Source organism: Triplophysa rosa, linkage group LG6, assembly GCF_024868665.1.
Source record: "Triplophysa rosa linkage group LG6, Trosa_1v2, whole genome shotgun sequence".
Taxonomy (NCBI): Eukaryota; Metazoa; Chordata; class Actinopteri; order Cypriniformes; family Nemacheilidae; genus Triplophysa; species Triplophysa rosa.
The window spans coordinates 2,758,048-2,779,326 of record NC_079895.1 but is presented as its reverse complement, the minus strand read 5'-3'; the positions used below and the strand labels follow the sequence as shown (position 1 = coordinate 2,779,326).

Below are 21,279 nucleotides of genomic sequence, written 5' to 3'. Positions count from 1 at the left end.
TATTTGTATCACTGACTATGTATGGAGTAAGATCACTTTCATAATATTAGTGTTACTGTTTAACTGTTTTGTTTTTGCACGGATGTCAGACTTATAATTCATCTATAAAAAATCCCATTGCTTGGTTTGCTTCCCGGTTGCACTTGAAAAGAGAAAACAATCAAATAAGATGATGAAAAGTGTTTACTTGATTTAATATAGGATTTTTTTGTTACAATTTAACCCAGCGTTTGGCAACAGTATGTTTTTGTATATGATTATTGATATTGAAGTATATAACATTTCGGTCATAACACCCACTCAGGACACCGTGATTATTTTCACACAAGCTGTCTTTAGCTCAGATAGTTCCTTGTTGTAACAGAACCAAAACCTTTGTGTATTCTCCATAGCAGGACGTTCATAAATTAGGAGCAGAAGACAGTGTTTGACCATTTTTGTCTAAAAATGACCTCTGGTGACCTGCATGTGGTCAGTGGGGGCTTCACCATTACTGTTGTTTCAGCTGTGTGTGTGTGTAGCTGGTAAAGCTTGTCTCAGTGCTTTTGTGTGACTGGTCACAGTTGTCTGTGTTCTGATTGGTTGGTTTGCTAAGGCCTTAGAATTCTCCACCTTTGGTGTTCTCAGGTTGTTTTGAGGGTGCAGTACGTTATGCTAATTTAAGATTATTGATATGGACCAGATTTTCATTTATTTGTGCATCAGAACACCCTAGCAATGTGGTAGTGAGTTTGGCACACTCAAGGACAACTCAGACAAAGTAGGAATTGAGTTTTTAAACCAAGTTTGTGGTTTGTCATGGCATTTTTCCTTTCTTAGGCATAAAATGATAGATAATAGGATAATACAGCACATGATTGTTTTTCTATGAAAAGTGAAAATGTGCTGTGTTTTCCTTAGTAATGTTATCATCTAATCCCTACTCTAAACACGACACATTTTCTTGGAATAGTTTAAATTCCAGGTCAGCCTGTGGACAGGATATTAATTTCTCTCCAAACATTACTAATATCTTTGTTTTTCATCGGTGAGAGTTGGAAGCTGAAGCGTGCATGGCTATGTTCCGTTCAGACTGTGCTGTAATCTGGGCCTCTCTGTGGGGGAGTACATCTACAGTTTGGTGAAATATTAAACGGGCAGGGAAAACCAAACTATTCTAAAGCCATGTTTTTCTGGTTTTCCTTCCCAACGAAACTCTATCTCCACTTTGTGTCGCAAAGGTAAAATGGATAGTTATGCCTTTAGGTTGGATAAGCCAAAGGAAGCTGTTGTAGAAATCTGTTGTATATTTCTAATGATTAGTTTAAACAACCATACATTTCACAAATTCTCTTCTCTTTTTTTCTGTTGCATTACTTCATGTTTCCTTATTGCATTGCTCCATGTTTCTTTTTACATGTAGAGTGAAATTATATATAATGTAAAAATCTAATTTAAGTTTAAAAAGCATTTAAATGTCATTAGGCGTATTCTACTACTTGACATAAGGGTGTGTCTAGCTAGCTATATAAGATGTTTCAGGACTGTATGGATTTCCTGACTTGAATGTTTTTGCTTCACGGCCAACCATCCACTAATCCAAGAGTAATAAAGTGCAAAGCTCTCAGAAAAATTCCACGTGTGATCTGGTTACCCAGCTGCGGTTTTTAAGGTCGGGCTGTACCTGTATCTTATGTGTCAGAGTGGTTCAGAGGTGTCTCAGATAGTTTGTTGATGGTGGGTGTATCCGTGTCTGCACATGGGACCACAGGTGCAAAAGCCCCATTTAAAAGAGCCCAGATGACCTGAGACGCATGATAGTCAGTGAGCGGCCACAGGTGAGAGACAGTTGAATCAGTCTTCCCAGCTCAGGGAAGTCCATAATAATCCATAAAGAGGGTGAACAGAAACGAATAAACTGAAAATGCACATTTGAATTTTGGTGGAACTGACAGCTGTTGGAGGAAGTTTCAAGCACAGTGCCATTCAAACCAGTCAGCAGTGCCAGACAGCTTTGAGTTTGAGTTCCCAGAATTCCCCAGGCTGTCACATTCACGACTTCATACTGCAGAGCACATTCTCTGAAGGCTTTTATTCTCTGCTGGTAATGTCTCTGTTCTCTGCAGTAGTCCTGTTATCTGCAAATCTTAACTAGCAATCAACTTTTGTATTTACTGTTGAGAGATTACTTGATTTTACTGTTTCCGCATGTAATGAGCTGAAAAGTCAAACATTCCGGGTTAGGCACGGGCCGGTATGACATTTTTGACGGTATGATAACCTTAAGCCAAAGTATCATGGTTTCACATTATGACTGTATTACGATTACACCTTTAAAATGTGCTCTTCAAAATTTGAGGGTTAAAAGAACAGCGTTTCCCCATTGAACACAATATATTTTATTTTAAGCAACACAAAAATTTGGAACAGTAGTAAACTTGCATTATGTCAGGTTAAATCAGTGGTTCACAAACTTTTTGAAAGCATGGCACCCCTTTCCAAGTCATTTTTTACATGCCTTTCTAGTAATTAAACTTGTGTACATGTATACATACAGTACATGTATACATAGAAATAAATAAAATGCAGATGAGCAAACAACAAATTAAGCATAAACAAACAATAGCACAGAACTTAGTGGATTCCTGCACTTTCTGTCTTTGATGACAGCTCGTACCTTAGGAACAGTATTACAGAAAATATGAGTGGTTTTAAAACTCTGGCCTTTTCAAACCGTGGTATTACTTGAAACATACCTATTCCAGGTAAATATTTTAGTGATTTGTCACAACGGCTCTTATTTTAGTACAAATATTGCACATATAAAGAAAATATGCATTTTTCTTGTATCACTTAGTTATGAAAATAATTTTACGGGAACAGTATTATTCAGAATACAGATTTGTATTAAATAAAACTGTTAAATAAATCTAATGCTTTAATCATGTTTATTGTAATAACTTTCAATGTCATTTCATTGTTTTGAAATATTTTTGATAAACTTAAACAAAATGAGACCAATATCACTGCAAAACAGCTTTATATTACTTTATACAGGTTTATAGCCCTACATCCAGGATTGTCATTTAAGAATACACAAAGAAATCCATTGAGGAAGAACCTGCTCACGAAGCAGAAGCCTTTGAACACCCTAGAGGCTGTTATTAGCGCCACACACATGGAACTACACACAAACACTGAGGTTCAGGTGTCGACACGTGGCCCAGCCCAACCTTACATTTCAACACAAGCCAAATAAAAGTTCCATGGGAATGTTCATGAACCAAGCCACACTGACTGACTGCCGTCTGTTTACTAGACCTTGGGCCAGATTCAGACGTCAAGATACCCTTTCATTCTCTCACCTTGTCCTCATTTCACTCTTTCTCTTAGTTATTTATAAGCTTGTTCTGTGGGAAGTTGGGAACTAAAAACTGTCAAGGTTCCATTAACACATTCTTGACTTGAGTAAATAAGATTGGAAGAGAACTGATTTAATGCTTCTTATTTCCCCTCTTTTTCTTTCATGGTCTAAAGCTCATGGCCTTGGAAACACCTGCGATTCAGTGAATAAAAGAGAAAAGGGGGAAAAGGCGAGACAAATAAGAGCTACGTCATATTTGGCAGGGAGTAAAAGTGATGTCATTCAGCATTGCACAGGATTACATGTTATCTGGCTCAGAGCTGCCACGGGAGAATGACCTTAAAATCTTAAAGCTGTTGTGTAGTGAAAAGAAACAAACGGTATATTACTTTAACAGTGAGCTGGAATCATCGGAGGTCTAGACGGAATTACATTTCACAGTCAAGTTTGACGTGCATATTAACGACTAAGTCTTTAAAAGTCTTGAAGCATTGCATTAGCAATAAATGGGTTGTGGGTTTAATTCTCAGGAAATACGTATTCTGTCATACTTGGATAAAAGCGTGTGCAAAAATGCAAATCCTTGCATCACACGATTAAGTGATTCTCTGAGTGATTCCTCAGTGAGTCACTCACTGAATCATTGTGTTTATTATTATGTCCAACTCAAAATTAAGTGAATTACTGTATTATGTCTACTTAATGCTGATACGACTTCATTCAGTGTAAATATATATGTGACAACATGTACTCGAAGATACACAGAAATGGAAAATCAGAATTGAAATTAGATTCTTTAGTAGGTCCCATGAAGAGTTTCTGTGACCGTCTGGGTCTTTCTGTCTTTGTCTCTTCATTAGAGGGTCTCACACGGTGAGATCTAGAATTGAGTGTGTGTGGATGAATTGTCTGTCTTATGTTCAGAGGCCTGACTGAACTACTGACCTCGTGCTTTTGTGCCCGTCCTCATTTACAAAGAGCCGAGGGGGATGGGGGTAATAGCTTCCACCTCTTCTAATACACATTCAGTGCTCTGTGGGTCAGGGTGGGAGATGCCACACTGGTGACTCTGTGGGAGAGTTTTACTAGTCGGGGGAAATGTGAAAGCTTCACTAAGAATTTGTAGAAGTTGTCACTAATATTACGATCAAACTTGTCAACTTAAAGGCGTCTGCCTGCATTACAATAATGGAATGTGTTTTGGGGGCAAGTGTGTTTAAAAAAAAAGTAATTTTAAATGAAATCAAAGATATTTTAGCCTAAAATATGACCCGTATATGGCTATGTTGTGCTCATTGTTATGGTATTAAAAGGCCTCTCGTTGCAGCTTCTGGTTGTTTTCTAATGGGATTATAAGGCGATTGGTGGTCCGCACTTTACTTTCATTTATCTTCTCTAAAGGCGGCTCATGTGAGGCTTCCTGGTGTCCAGTCATGCAGTTCTGTTGTTGTTCCTCTAACCCTCACTGAGTCCTGCCTAATGATCTGTGTTAATGCCACTCAGAATCCACCATCCATCCTGATCTTTGCATGGTTGCTTAGAGAGCCTCACCCTCAATGAATCACCGCAGCAACCGTCAACCAACTGTTGCTATGGACAGGAAGCGGGAGGTGGCTAATCAGGGTCAACTGTCCAAGGTCAGGGCAGGAAAACAAAGCAGGGTCTGCTGGTGACCGTCAGGTGCCTTGATACAAAGTTCAAACTGCAATGGTTTTAGCAAAGAAACTCTCTCTTATAAAATATTTCTGTTCTTAAACGTTTGTCGTTCTGTGTTTTTTTCTTATTTTACCAAAGCCAAACATTTTATAATGTACGTTTCCCAATATTATTTGATGCAACAGTGACCACCCACAGTTATTCTAACACATTTATCCATTTTGTTCAATACATATATACGTTTTAGATTCACCTTCACATCTAGTTAGTTAACTTACTAGGTTGGTAAATTCCACTTTTTCCCCTATTTTACAATCTGTACACACAAAAAGAAACCCGGTAATAGAGTCTCGCACGAACACGGGTGAGACATCGCTCTGGTCCGAGATTATTTTCCCACACCAGCTGAAATTGAGCGTTTATAAAGAGAACTGGAAAATGTCATGCCCTCACTTATGCCCCAGGGGCTGCTGGGAAAGAGATTCCAGACAGTTCTGCCAGCGTTTAGCTGGTCTGGCTTAGTTGTGGGTTTGATGTCTGTCTGCTTGTGGTATCCCATCATGTTAAGAGCCTAATATGTTCCCAGAAAGGATGTTTGGTTAATGTGCTCTTAGCCTTGATGTTTCAGACATATTACAACTCATTTCTGCTGTGAATTTGGCTGTTCATGAATGCCTTTTGCTCTATTCCAAATTCTAGTGAGCTGACTACATAGGCAGCATTTCAAAGCACCATGCCGTTAACATATCTACATATTTAGTAGTATCTTCAAAGGAGCAATGTGGGATTTTTATGAGGATCTATTGACAGAAATGCAATATAATATACAAAACTATTTATTCAGAGGTGTATAAAGGTCTTACGTAATGAACCGTTACGATTTTATTACCTTAGAATAAACTATGTCTATCTTCATACAGAGCGGGCCTACATACATTGAATTCGCCGCCATGTTTTGTACAGTAGCCCTAAACGGACAAACAGCTCTACAAAGCGCGTTTCCTCTCCCTCTACCCTGCCGTACGTAGTCCAGTTGTCCCTGACTTTACAAAGGGGGGGAACTATGTCTATATAAGACATCGCTCTTTCTACAGTCTTTCTAATGCCCGCTTGATCTCTTCCCTGTGTCAACATAAGAAGACGACATCTTTTTGTACTGTGGTGGCCACCGTCGTTTTTCGAAAGGGACGGGTGGTCGGAGGACTGAGAGATTGGTTGCGATTCTCAAACTCACCGCTAGTGGCCGCTATAAATCCCATTCAATACCTTTAATGAGACCGTGGGACCATTGGGACCACAATCTCTCTGTCTGTCTCTGTGTTTGTGAATGGGATGCTGTGGATTGTCATATAGAGCCGTTGTTGTTTTGTCAATGAAGGAGGCCGCAGGCTTCTGAATGATTCTCTACAGGGAGAAGACAAGTGTTTGTGCGAATGTGAGTGAGCAAATACACAATGTGTGCGTGTGTGTATTGGGAGATGTGCGGCATGCGGTTCTATTGTAATCGATTTGAAAGAGTCTGATCACATGCTGTGCCGTCAAATCCGACAGTCATGAACTTCACGGCACTCATCAGTGAATTGTGTTAAGAATGCTGTGAAAAAAGAGTAGATAGATATTACTTTGGCAATGTAAAGTCTATTTTTTACCATGTCAGTACTGTTTGAATATTGAATCCGTTATAGAGACTTTGAGGAAGAGAGTTCAGCTGTGCAGACAATTTATAGTTTTTCATTCCTTTTTCCCTCTTTTGCTGCATCTCGCTCTCGCACTCTCTCTGTCATTGCTGGCATTCTATATCTCCAGGGTTTCAGTCACTGTTGTACATTTAACAAAGAGAAACTGCATTAATTATTCCCACATTATCTGACTGATGATACAAATTGACACGCATGCACATACACATTATTTGTACACAAAGGTCCTGTAGACATACATAAGAGCCGTGATCACAAACAAGGACGTTAATTAAAGTAAACAAAACTCCCCAGTTGAGTAATTAAAGTCAAATAAATTCAGCAGAAATAGGCAGTTTTCAGGAGGACTTTAAGTGTGACAAGCCACAATGTGAATACTAAACGCCTGTTTCTGTGTGAACAGGGCTCATCTCTCTCAAGGTTACAGTCCCTTTGTTCAGAGGGTAAAGTGTGTGTGTGTGAGGAGGGGAGAAACGGGCTGGTGGGCTATTATACTGCAGCATTTAGACGCTTTAACAATGAACATTCACATTCCTGTGATCAGATTTATTTCCCTCACAGACAAACAGAAGACAAAGGTACACGTGAATTCACATGAATGCATGAGGAACATCTCACTCGCAGACTGAGCCAAAAATGAGTATTAACGTTTTTAATTCCTTTGATGTTGAATATATCTTAATATTTATGTATTTATTCTTAAAAAATGGATGGCCATTATTAATCAGATGAACCATCAGTTCATCCAAACAGCCATTGTTGCTAAGTTGCTTCAAAATATTTATGTCCGAAGTAAAAAGTAATTTTAAATGTATTCATTGGGAAAAAGTTTGAAGTGATTCAGATCAACCTTTCTTGCAGTTTTGCTACTGACGCTAAAATCAGATATGCCATTAAAGCACCTTGTATTCATAAATCCTGACACAGACTTTAGAAAACTCAATGGCTAAATATCGTTGCTGTCCTTCTGAAACCTTATATGTCAGAATTCGCTGTTTTTCAGGAAATGGAAAAACACTGTACTTATTAAATGATTAAACATTGTGTTGTCAAAGTTGACGAGCACTTTTTAATACTTTTTATTGGTTAGATATTTGCAAAGCCCAGTGACAAACATTAAAGGTGACTGATAATAATGATTTATGGCAAAAATCACAAAATATATGGAGAGACGAGGTTTCAGAAGGACAGCAGTGATTTGCTTTATTCACGCTTAAAAATAAAGGTCACAAAGTTACACTAGTTTCTCACAAAGTTCTTTGTCCACAACACTTTTTTGTTGTGGAAAAAGGTTGTACAGATTACAGAATATAAAAAGAAATGGTTCTTGTAAGCACGTTTGACTGAAAGGTACTTTGAGGTACAAAAAAGGTTAATTAGTGCCAAAGTTATAAAAAGAGTGTTCATGTTCACAATGTTCCTTATTTTTATAGCAGCAAAACCATTGTGAATAAATCAAACATTTTTGTTGTACACACAGTAAACTCGGTGGGGCACTGAACTGCACAGTTCATTCATGAGTCTGTTAGACAAGGATTGCATTCATTTATTAGATTGCTGTAATTTTCTGCAAGTTTCACACTAAATAAAATATTTAACCCTCATTCTCTGACATTATATCCATTAAAAATCAATCCTGGTGTCTTTATAGACGCTATCATTATACTTCGAAGCCTTAGGGGCTGTGTCCACCAAGGCAGCTGGCGTTCTTTTCCACAGGCTCAGTGCTGGTGTTCAGCGTTTTTTTCACGCTCAGCGTATCATAGTAACCAACGCACCTCCGCCTGAAAAAAACTCGTTTTCAGCCGCATAAAAGCGCCTCGGTAGATCTGGAGCCTTAATCTGAGTTGGCTTGAAAACACATTGTAATCAGTTAAACATTCACTAGTATAATTTGTTAGGCTTGGTGTCAGTGGACAATTGCAGGTCTAGTGCATGTGGTCTGATTTGGGCCCAAGGAGCAGATGTAAGGTTGGTAAGTTTACTTTAGTGTCACTCACACTGTCTCTCTCTGTGAAATTTGGTATTTTTTTGCTTTAGTCTGTGTCTTAGGCCTCCTGTGGTTGGATCATGATTCAGCCTGTCTCAGCCTTTCTATGTTGGCAGCATTTTAGGGCATCATAGGCGCCATCCTGAAGCAAGGGCTGTTTAAATCCCAATGCACCATTGCATACAAAAGCAATCCCAGAATGCATTGCAACAAGCTCAGTAAAAGCAAATCATAAAGTGAAATTCTCATTATTACTTTAAACGTTTTGATAAAAATGTTTATTCTAGTTAAGTTGAAATCCATAACTTTCCTAACCATCTCCATATCTGTTTAAACATTATCATATGTAAGGAGATTTTGAACCGAGTTGCTCATGCAATTCGCAGCTTTAAAATGTGAACGCTTCACCCAATACAGTATATTGTGTTCAGTGTAATATTATATTGCTTGGAGTATTGCGAGCTGAGTCACTTGGTATTGAGTTTTCTGTAGTCCATTGTCAGTTATACACAGCATGTGGGCTTGAGGTTTCCAAATCCGTCCCCTATATCAGCTTTTATTTCTGTGTTTGCTTGAAATGACAGATCGCTCCAGATAACATTCTAGCATATGGCATGAAGAAAGCATCTCAGTGAATTTCGCTGGAGTGAATGACTCCGAGCTTTCAGAAAAGAAGGTCCGTGACTCCTTAAATGTCAAACTTGACTTCATCATTGTTTGGTCTGAATGAATTCACTTTTTATTCCGAATGCTTTGAAGTTTGTCACTAGCACGGTTTTGTTTGACAAGTATTGTTTATTATTTTATTGCTGGATGCTGATTGGTCATGCAGCAGTACACAATATAGCACCAGCTATATTCACCATATTACAGAATAACTTTTGTTTAATAAAATGTTGCCATTTAGCAAGCTTTCTTGGTGTCTTTGAAAGATTTCATCAAATATTCAACAGTGAAAAGGGTATAATGAACTCCGAGGTCATCGCTCTCGTCAGAGGTCACTGTGACCGGACCCCAGTGGGTGTTTAAAGAGAGCCTGCAGCCGGGCAGAGGTGTGACTGGGGCATGCCGACTTCCTGTTTTCTGGCATTCTTCACCATTTAACCGCCTTTTAAACACTAGCCATCTTTGTTGTGGTCTTCATCAGTGGGTGAGAGTGAGTGGGAGAGAAGAGAGAGAGTGAGAAAGCAGAGGGCCTTGTTTAGAATAGTGTATCACTGTACCATACTACTCTTACTGTTGCTGCGGCATGTAGCTTTATAAATTGACATATTCTTGTACTGGCACGTACTTGACATTACTAGCTCCACCAGTTTAGCTACCGCGATATTTCACAAACATTTTGCAACGTCTTAAGCCATTTGAAAAATAAACATCTCTGTGTTCACTGTACCCGCCCCTCTTTGTATACTGACACACATATATGTATAAAGTATTTTATATTATTAGTAGTATTATTATATATATTATATTGTTATAATATGCATATATTCTTTCTGAACATTGCTAGTTTCACAGTGCTGTTTTTGAAAACGTATCAACAATCTGGAACGTCATTAACAATGTAATTGAATGTTTACCGCTTTCTTATCGCGTAACTCTGATTTATTTTTTGTTAGCGGGAGAGCTGTACCTGCTCAATGCCCAGCGAAGGTGCCCGGGTGGTTCGGTGCAAGGTGCTGGCATGTACCCATCCACAGATGAAGGCCTTAGGCACAGCCTGGCTAAAGGGGTCTCTATGTCTCTGCCGTCCTCACCTCTCCTGCCCCGTCAGACATATGTAATGGCGGCTCGTCCCTGCAAGAAATCTCCAGGTGGGTCTTCTCTACATCTCGACAGCGGAGTAGCTCTTTTTATTTTTGTATATGACTAAAAACTGTAGTCGTGTTGCTGCGAATTTGCCTAAATGTGAGTCTTTAACTCTCATTGAAAATTGCTGACGTCAACACTTTGTAGTAGCAAACAGCTGTATGTTCGAACAGGATTTTGCGTGTGTGTACAAGTACTTAACTCTACACTGTGTGTGTATAAACAAACTGTTGTCTGATGCTCCCCGTGTGGTAGGAACAACAGCTGAGATCTTCAAAGTGTTGTCCTCATTGTCTCTGGACTTGTATCAACCCGAGTTTTGTTTTCAGAGGACTTAGCACTGAGGGTTGAACTCTTTTTAGTGGTCACTCTGGCATCTCCTTTACATCTGGTGTTCACATGTGTGTTGTATCAGCACCTCTCTTTGAAAGAGCTGGAACCTTTGAAGGCACCGCGAGCAAGCGACATGCTTCAACCATTTTGCCCTTTGCACGTTTCTTTAGTCTGACAATTAAACAAAGATAAACGCCCAAATGAGTTCCCTCTGGAGCAGAGATTCCTCAGGGAGAAGATCCTAATAAACATCGGAAACATGGCAAACCTGCGTTTTTATTTTGACCTTTGCAGATCTTAGATTAAATGTAACCTAGGATCTATCAACATTATCTGTAGCATGCTGTTGATTTCCGAAGGAAAAAGCTTTGACTACAAAAGTCCCACAAACAAGATTTGTTTACAGTAAAGCACTCTAAAATCTAAAAGAGTTGTACCGTTAACCTTTTGTTTTAAAGCATCAATGTCAATCGGACATGGATGTGTGAAAAGGCTTTATTGTTTTGATTTTTGTTTTGGTTCGTGAAGACTTGTTTAGCTCTTCGGGACAATATTTCTGGTTGTCAGTGTTAGTCATGGACAGTTTATTTGTTATTTATTTAAGCGCAGGATTTTCTGTGTAAACAAGGTTCAGCTGTATTTTATAGGTCTCTGTGATTGTGCGACTAATAATGCTTTTTCTTAAGCCCTGGATACTATAATAATGCAAAGTGGCAAAATATCGTTGTGTGTAAGGTGGTGTAAACGCTTGACCTTTGTTAAGGTGAACCCAACTCATGAGACATGAGTTTACACAAGTAAAAGTTTATGAAATTACTCACAAAAAAATCATTGTTTGTTGACACTCCCTATTATCTCTCCACACCTTTATTATTTCCGTATTACCAATGACCTGAAAAGCAGATGTTAGGTAGAATGTGCTGTGCTGGTCTTTGCCATACAACAAAAGCGGATGATATACCACAGTTGCCAGATGCCAAAACACCATATTATACCATAAAATTCGTCTATACAACTTGGGCAGTAAATAAAAGCTGTACTATAGCTTTGTGTTTTTTTGTCACTACTTATTAATGATCTTCCCCTCTCGTTGAATGTTGTATGTTTTTGTTGTGGTCACATGTCATGAGATCCAACAGATTTGGAGCTAATAACAAAATCAGGCACAATGTGCGTACGAGTGCTATTTTTATGAAAACATGATTGGAGATGAGGTTTGTGAGGTCTAGTGGAAAGGAAGATTGTTATTGAAAATGATATAATTGAATAAATGACATCTGTTCCTCACACAACCTTGTCATGTGACTTCAATTGACCGTTTTCATGAGACTCTGGAAACAACAACTTATATGTTCTGCCTAACATCTGCTGTTGTGTTCATGGAAGGAACCAAAAGCGTATGTGAAAATAACAACACGAGGGTGAGTAAAGACAGAGTTTTAAGTATTGGCTGAACTTTTTCTATGGAAGCTTTTCTCACTTCTCCTAGTGTCTGTGTGGGGTGGTGAGCAGATTTTCACAAAAAGGTGTTCGAAAACAGTATCTGTCAGTTCACACAGAGAGCACTTCCTCAGAGCAGATTCCTGTCTCTGCTGGTCAGATCCGTCTGGCGCTGGGTGAACAGAGCGGTGGTACGGGACGATGCAGTGGGTGTCTGATTTTCTGATACTGGCCTCAGGGCTCTCCCTTGTATTACTCACTTTTGATTTGTCACTGGGCAATTCCGTGAAAAAGTTTTTACCAGCGGTTTTTACTATGGTAACAGCACAGATTTTAACATTTGGTGGTTCAAACAGCCATGTGAGGTCTCGCTTCAAACTTGTAAAGCATTTGTTTTATTTTTAGTGGATGATTTTTCATAGTCAGGTAAGTGCCATTTTCAGGATTGTCACATCCATAACGCTACATATTCCTCATAAATGGACACATGAAAATTGATATAAAGTAACTATTTTATGTTCTATAAAGAGGCATCCCTTCTCCATTCATTGGGTATTATTGCTTCAGGATTGTGCATTTTATTTTACAGAAATCCTACAAAGTTTATTGTCTCCCAAAAACCGCATCCTTTTTTTGTCACATCCATAACGCATGTTTATTTCCCTTTTTTAAATCGAATTTTTTTTCTTAGACTGACATTTTATGATGTTTAGACCCTGTCAACAAGGGTTCAGTAAAATATAAACAGATGGTTCAATATATTCATAACAAATTCATTCTCTGAGCATTTTTATGTCACATCCATAACGCAAAATGTCACGTCCATAACGTTGGAATTGCCCCACTACAGATGTCATCTAAAATGTGGATAAATAATGTGGAGTAGGTTCAGGGATCCCAAAACTATTTCCAGCTTTCTTCATCAGCTTTATTAAGCTCATTCCTGTTGCTCATTTCCTCACAGTTGAAGTAATAACATTGAACTGGTTTCATCTAAGCAGCTGCTACTAGCCCGCAGTCACTGATACTTATAAAACTCCATATGTTATGTGGTTCTCTCATCAAAAGATAGACACACACAACACGTTTCCTGTGGTGAACTGGTCTGGTGATGGTGTCATTGCTTTAATTCGGGGTTATTGCCTCATCCCCATTGACTCCTCGGTGACCTCTACTGGAAAGTTTAGGTAATCATTTCCATCCCAGCATGTTGAACCTTCTAAAGTTCACACTGAGTTCCCCAAACGTTTCCATCAGTTTAAGTGTCAGTACCATTTAGAAAGGTTTATCTTTTGACACATATCTACTGCTGTAGGAATATAGATTCGGATTGGATTCCACTGTCTACTACAGGTTAAAATAATCGGAGGCAAAGCAGTGTTGCGTGTTTGAGCTAGATAGTGTTCGCAGATGTTGAGCAAATCCACAGAGAGATGATGGGGGATGAGATGTCTTTATCAGGAAGCTACAGTATGATGCCTTTGCTTTTACTTGGATAAATACAGCGCGTTTGTTCTGTCGACACAGCGCTGATTTATAAAAGGTGTGTGATGTGTGTATCTATTTAGGTGTTCCAGAAACGTTTGACATTCCAGTCGCATCTCAGAATTCTTTGCAACTCTATTGTCCATTCTTAAATGAACTGTGAAGGCCTGTCCTAATGTATTTCGTTCTTATGATGCTTAGGCCTGGGCAGTATATCAAATTATCGCATTATACTGCCACGGAAGAAATTAAGAGACTGCTGCAAATTTTTATTTCAAATCATCATTTCTAGATGTATTGTGGCCATTCCAGCCCAGTGTTTGTTGTATTTCAACAAAATCAATCCTCAGGAGTGACATAAAGTCATCCAACAGCAATGTGAAAGACTGACAGCATGACAAGACACATGAAAACCGTGAGAAAAATCGATGTTAGCATATACAATTGAAAAAAGTGAATATGAACTTGTTTTCTTTGTAGTATTTAAGGTCTGAAAAAATACAGAGTATCTTTTCTGTTATTTTGACCTGTTTCTCCAGTTTTCATTTTCAGCAAATATATGCAAATAGAAACAATATTTTTATTTGAATTTTGGGACAAATATTGTTAGTAGTTTACATAATGAAAAAAATGATCATTTTTCCTAAACACATACGTATAAATAGTCAATCAGAAAATGGTCATGTTAGAGAACTCAGTCCTTTAGTCCTTCACTGAGCAATTGCAAACTTTAGTCTTTTATTTCAATCTTGTTTAATTTCTTGCAACAGTACTGGAGAACATTAATGCCACGTGTGGGTTTGTACATGGCAGACTGATAAAACAACCTTTCTCTTCAGTATTTCACTTCTCAAATATAAACATCAACATGGATGTTGCTTTTGCCTGTCCGTGATTTCACAAAAGCCTGATGCTGCGAGCACAGCAGACACATACAGCCTTTCTCCTGTAGCTTTTCTTGTCTGTAAAGAAGATCTTGTGTCTGGAGAGAAAGACTCAGACTCTGTGTGTAGAACCACAGTACAGTTCTTCAGGTAAACATCCCAGTCATGTTGCTCATAGAGAAATAGATTTGTAGTGAAAATGTGCACAGACCTGCTGTCAGTGAATCCATGAAAGGTCTTGAACAAGCAGTTCAGATCGCTCTGACTCGACAGGAGGTCTTTGCGCTCGTGTGACATTCAACTAACTCAATGTGTAACTCAAAGAGTAATTAAGCATTGAAGTACTTAGCACATGCAAATATTTGATTATGTTTGGATACTTATGAAGTATTAAATGAAGTGAAGTGTGTTTATAATCAACCTTTTTCTCTGGTGCTGCCTCAGATCTGGCCACAGGAAGGTGTTTAGAAGGCAGAACACAGTGTTGCTTATGAAGGCTTTAGGGAGTGTGTGTGATGCCATCAGTTGTTGCTTATGTATGCAGGTTTTGGAGCAGAGCGATTGTTGTTTTTCATCTCTCTCTCTCTCTCTCTCTCTCTCTCTCTCTCTCTCCCCCCCCCCCCCCCTCTCCCCCCCCTTCTCTCTCTCTCCCCCTCTCTCTCTCTCCCCTCCCTCTCCTCCTCTCTCTCGCTCTCTCTCGCTCCTTTCTCTCTCTCTCTCTCCCTCTCTCTCTCTCCCCCTCTCTCTCTCTCTCTCTCTCTCTCTCTCTCTCTCTCTCTCTCTCTCTCTCTCTCTCCCTCCCCCTCCTCCTCTCTCTCTCTTCTCTCTCTCTCTCTCTCCCTCTCTCCCCCCTCCCTCTCCCTCTCTCCCCCTCCCTCCTCTCCCATCTCTTCCCCTCTCTCTCCCCTTCTGACTCTGATTTATATTCTCTTGCTCTTTATTTGCATGCACCTTAGATCTACAGAGCAGACCTCAAACTGTGATGATACCTGTTTGTCCTCCGCCTCATGCATTGAAACTCATGCATTTTAAACACAGCTGTGCAGTGCCCGTGTGTGCGTGTGTGTGTGTGTGTGTGTGTGTGTGTGTGTGCGTGTCTGCGTGCGTGTGTGTGTGCGTGTGTGTGCCCGTGTGTCTTTAAACTTTAAGAGTTATTCTTGTATTTAATTTATATTTCTGCATATTCAGCATTTACCATTAAAGTTTGTGTAAAACTATTGTATGATCAAACCGGGCAATAGATGTGATTGTCTATGGTTTATCACACACACAGAAGGTCAGATTGATGCATTAAATCCTTTGTATTTCACTGCAGGTGTCTATAGATGGCAGTGTAGCTCAAACAGAGCAGACACAGCTGCAACACACCACATATTAACTGTGGACATTGTGGTTTTAATAACGATCCGGAACTACAGCAATAGCATGCTTAAGCTATAATACATACGTATGTTAGTTATTGTTTAAAGAAACTGAAGTCAACCAGAACTGATTTACTGTGCCATGTGTACTTTGAATTTGCATAATTTCTCATTGCTTTCCTTTTTATTACTCTAAAGCTGCTTTGTAGCCATCTGTTTTGTATAAATTGCTGTAAAAACGGTGATTTGACAAATAATATGTATACATTGCGTAACACTCTTGGTAAACTGCAATATTGTAAGAAATAAAAACATATCTTTATACATGAACTCTTTCTTTTTAAATTAAAGACTGTAGACTAATGGTCTGCACGTTACTCTGTGACTTTATTTGGTCAGATCTTCCGCGGGCTTTGACAGAGGTACAGATTGAAAGCTGCAAGCTGTTGGGGTGAATTTGAACGGTGTTTTGATTTCATCAACTCAAAGTTGAATTTGGCCCCTGAGGATCGCATAACCTTCAGCATTCTTTGTGTGTCAGAAAATCCTGACATAGATCTTATATGGTGCGTTCACAGAGGAGGAGTTGCTGCAGTGATATCTAGCAATGATAGCGATGGATTGAAACAGAATGCTGTGTGAGATTGAGAACAAGGACAGTGAGAGAAACACACGGTATCACACAGTGATCTCAAACTCGGCTCTGTGCTTCTAAATAGCAAATTGCAGTGGTTTCCTGTTGTAGTTTACATTCCCGAGCTGCTGGTGTTTTTTGGCGCAGTCAGACGAGCCTTCCATCAGCGGTGCGTTGTGAGCCCATCGCCGGTCAACCGCTGGGTCTTTTTGTTTCATGTCTGTGAGGCGCTTGTGACCTGCAGTGGTTGATGATACATCTCTCTTCTTGTCTCCTTGTGTTCTAAAGGACCTGTTAGAAAGGCGAAATATGTGGAGAGTCCACGTGTTCCCGGAGATGCCATCACATCGCTGAGGAAAGTGGCCGACGCCACAGCTGGTGAGTGCTATTGTGCTTTTCACAAAATCGTTTCTTTACTTACAGTGAGGGCGGCGGAATATAATAATCAGGGTTCCCCTGGTCATGTGAAATGCTGAAAATATGGTGGATTTGTAACTTCCAGGCATAACATAGTTATTTAAAAAAGTATGTTTTCACAAACCCAGTTGTGGGAACCTTGTGCTGTGCTCCAATGTCACTTTAAGATAAATTGTTTTTTTGCCTGGGACTTTATGATTGAATGTTTGGACTTGTGTGTCTTCTTTTTTTGTTAAATTGAGTGTGTAATCAAAGCTGAAAATACATACATTTATTCACTGAATGCATTTTAAATTGAGATAATTGTGGGTGACCTTGTTTTTATATCCCGGTGGGGACCTAAACCTGAATGCACACCAACTCATGGGGAGTCGTGTCACTGTGGGGACCAAAATTGAGGTCCCCATGGGCAAAAAAAGCGTATAAATTGTACAGAACGATAGTCTTTGAAAATCTAAAAATGCAAAAAGTTTTCTATGATCTTTAGGTTTAGGGGTAGAGGATGAAATATACAGTTTGTATAGTATACAAATCTTTACATCTATGGATTGTCCCCATGGAGATAGTAAACCAGACAATGTTATCGTAACTTTCTGTGTGTGTACTACTCAGAGCATATATTTATCTTCGGCTACACATCACTGGACCCAGATTTGGTTGTTACTGTGTGTGTGTGTGTGTGTGTGTGTGTGTGTGTGTGTGTGTGTGTGTGTGTGTGTGTGTGTGTGTGTGTGTGTGTGTGCGCGTGTGTGTGTGTGTGTGTGTGCGTGTGCGTGTGCGTGTGTAAATGAGAGAGATCAGAACTTTCCTAACAACTGTGATGGCAGGTTGGCGCCAGTAGAATGCCAGCTGTCCACATCAGGGTATCACTCTGGTCATGTGATGTCATCAAAAGGCGTCTTCACTACCGGGTGATCTGAGATGACCGCCACAGCAGCAGTGGCAGTATTTTTTATATACATATGTAGATGTACAACTGTATCAGCTGCATTACAATTTTTATAGAGATGTTTGGTATGTTGTGTACATTACAGAGGGATACTCCACAGTATGCATACTGCACACTATTTACTTTTGAAAACTAGCTAGCAAGTTACTCAATCCAAATTTGCATTTGTCTTGGTAAAGTTGATGCTTGTAGCTGAAATGTCGTGGGAATATGGGTCTGGTGGGCATTTTGAAGTGCAGCCCAATATAACCTGCCCTGGATTTTCACCCCGTATTTTTACTGCATGTCTGTCATAGCTCACTGACACACCCCAGTTATCCCAACATCACCTCCAAACACACACATTAGGGTCAACACTGTTTACATGTGGAGTCCGCCACATGTTATTTTAACCCTGAGATAGTTTATAGATAGCATCTCCACACATTCCTGCAGGCTCAGGTTGCATGTCGGCATGAAGACATTTATGAAACAAATGCATGTAAACGCAACCAAAAGATCGGAATGACCAATAAGTTATTGAATGTATTGTTTAAAATGCTTGAAATTTTCCTTTTATATATGTTTTTATTCATTTTGAGTAATGCATACTTTTTATAGTTGTATAAATAGTCTGTATAAAAATATTTGTAAATTCATAATTTTATCTATGTCATCTTTTTACACATAAGTTTTTAAACAGCAGGTCTCTGCGAACACGAATACAGCTGCTTCTCCCAACATTAACACAAGGAAAGCAGTGGGACGCGAAACAGCTCCCGGCATTCCCAAGCCTTTTCAGATTTGAGAATGTGAAGGCTCTCTCCATAAATACCTGTTCTCACGCCTCATCTCCGAAACATTTAGTGAAAGTATGGAGAGGGAAAAACAAACAGTGTTACATGGAATTAGTCAGCGGGCTTCACTGATTACATTAATAATGCATAATTAAGCTCAGTGTGTGTGGAGATGATAATGATGGTTAATTGCTCACTTCTGCTGATAGACTTTCAGCTTTTTGGCGCAGCTTAGTCAAGTTAAAAGAGTTGTGGGCGTTCATTTTTTTTTACACGCAATTGGTTTTAGTCACCTTAAAGATCACGTATCACAGGCAGTTTCTGCCAATCTCATATTAATATTGAGTACCTGTACAGTAGTATTGCATACGTCGTATCTTCGAAGAGGATTTAGTTTGATCATATTTATAAAAGAGAAATACAGCTGTACGATTATTTCCGGAAAAACACGAGCTGCTAGAGGTGGGACTAGTGGGGAGAGTGGGATGGAACTACAGCACGAGCACACAACACATCATCACATCATCCCTTCGTGTTTTGTACATTATGCACGTACGCGCCGATTGCCAACAAAACACAGACATACAGTATGACTTAGTTTCACTTACCGCATGCAGTTCCGGCATCTTTTAGCGCTGGGACCGCCGCCATCTATCAGTTTCAAACCATCTCCAAATCCAGCGTTATATCCATCGTTTATATAACATCCATCACTGAGATGCCGTGAACCAACAGACGTACCTAAACTAACACTATCGCAAGAGTAACCAGCTGCAGCGTAGTGCAGCCCATCTTGACGTAGCGCAGATAATCTTGATGGTAAGTGGGTCTCGTGGGCGGGCTCTTTCTTTCGCCTTGCCGTGCTTTTCCGGGAGAATGGCCAATAAAAGGAATAGGATCCTTTGACGGCACAGGGATCCAGAATTATAAAAAACTTTCCGAAATAAGTTGGAGTGCTAGGGAGTGTATCAAGTACAGAAATACTACGTCATACGTCCAACTCGTTTACATGAATGCATGACATAGCATGATACCCGAACTTTAAGTGACCAAAATGGTTCAGAATGATTGTGTGCTAAAGTCGAATTTCTTTGGAACCCTAGATTTTTTCAACAGATGAAATATTGCCTTGTGGTTTGCAGTGTGTTGCTTTGATATTTTGGGCCTATGCAACAGTTTATCGCTTTACAGTTGCTCTAAAGACATTTCAGAACACCTTAGCGATCGCATATCCACACCCTGACAACCACAGGCAAGCACCACTCACATTTTCTTCAAAAATGTTCAAATAGAGCCAGAATGATCTTCTATTATACTAGTCACGGTTCCTCACTCAGAAGTCTGTTTGTCACACATATACATCCTGAAACCTCAGGCTGTTTAACGTTATACTTTCAGACAAGTTTATTACAAGTTTAAGCACTTCACTTTTCTAGTAATAATAATATTAGAATTGTGTTCAATGCTCTTGTTTCTACAACTAAACTTCAGCTCATGTTTGTCTGTTGGAAGACAAACGCACTCGGGTTGCTTTACTCCTCACTTCCTGGCAGACAGGAAGTACATGAGGTGCAAATGTTTCCCAGTAGCAGCTGCTTGTTATGGTCTGAAAGAAAGTTTGGGTCACATTGGTCCCTTCATATCTGTGTTGAAACCTAATTTCATCTCAGGAAACTGGTCTCTTGTGTGGTCTGCTGGAAAGAAATAGAGGGAATTCACAGAAAAGCGTAATATCTGATGAAGGACGTAAATGTTGTTTACAGAGTTGTGATTGCCTCTCGAGATCTCTAACCCAAATGTCTGGGCCTTGATGAGATTCTTCAAAAACTAAGTTTACTATTGAAACCCACATTAGCCCCTGCTTCCCAGGTAAACTGTGGCAGTTCTTTTTAAAAGGCCTGGAAAATCTGACAATGACCCTTAGATGATGTCATATTTGGATAAGAACTTTAGATTTGTTCTTAAACACACTGGACTTTAATTGTAACTGTTTTTAAAGTCTCGGATTTATGGTGGTTTTGAAAATAGTTTTCATGCTTACATGTTTCAGTTTAATTCGCAGGAGAATTGTCTTAACAAGCTGTGTGGATTCAGCCTAAAACAATTCAGAAGTAAGACATCGATTGATGTGAGAGGTCTTAAAGAAACAGTTCACTATAAATAAAACATTTGATTCCCTTTTTTCTTAGGAGCATGAATTTCATGGATACATGGATTTCAGCTTTTTCTTTATTGATGTCTTCATTAGGCAGATTGTGTTTCTGACTTGACTTGATGTGTTGTCATAGAGATGATGCTGAGCATGTCGAGGACATAATAAGGTCTAATGGGGTGAATTTCATGAAGACATGCTCAGGTCTGATTTCATCCTAAAATCTGACTGAATTTTTTTGCATTCATTTCAGTTCTTTATTAATATTTCATCTAAACTTTAAAAATTTTTTTATTACCATTACACTTCAGTATACTTCTCAAAACGTGTCATTTAGATTATAAATAGCATGT

General features: G+C 39.3%; 1 protein-coding gene across 4 annotated transcripts in view; it reads left to right on the top strand.

Annotated features, from left to right (window-relative positions):
* tanc1b (tetratricopeptide repeat, ankyrin repeat and coiled-coil containing 1b) overlaps positions 1-21,279 on the top strand; it is a 100,211-nt gene that overhangs the window by 21,875 nt on the left and 57,057 nt on the right. For 3 of the 4 annotated variants that reach the window (XM_057335723.1, XM_057335722.1, XM_057335725.1), the window contains exons 3-4: positions 10,306-10,500; positions 16,921-17,010. In XM_057335723.1, coding sequence (XP_057191706.1) covers positions 10,306-10,500; positions 16,921-17,010 — 285 coding nt within the window. Of the gene's footprint in view, positions 1-10,305; positions 10,501-16,679; positions 16,802-16,920; positions 17,011-21,279 lie in introns of those variants that run through there. The other variant, XM_057335724.1, reaches the window with a different exon arrangement.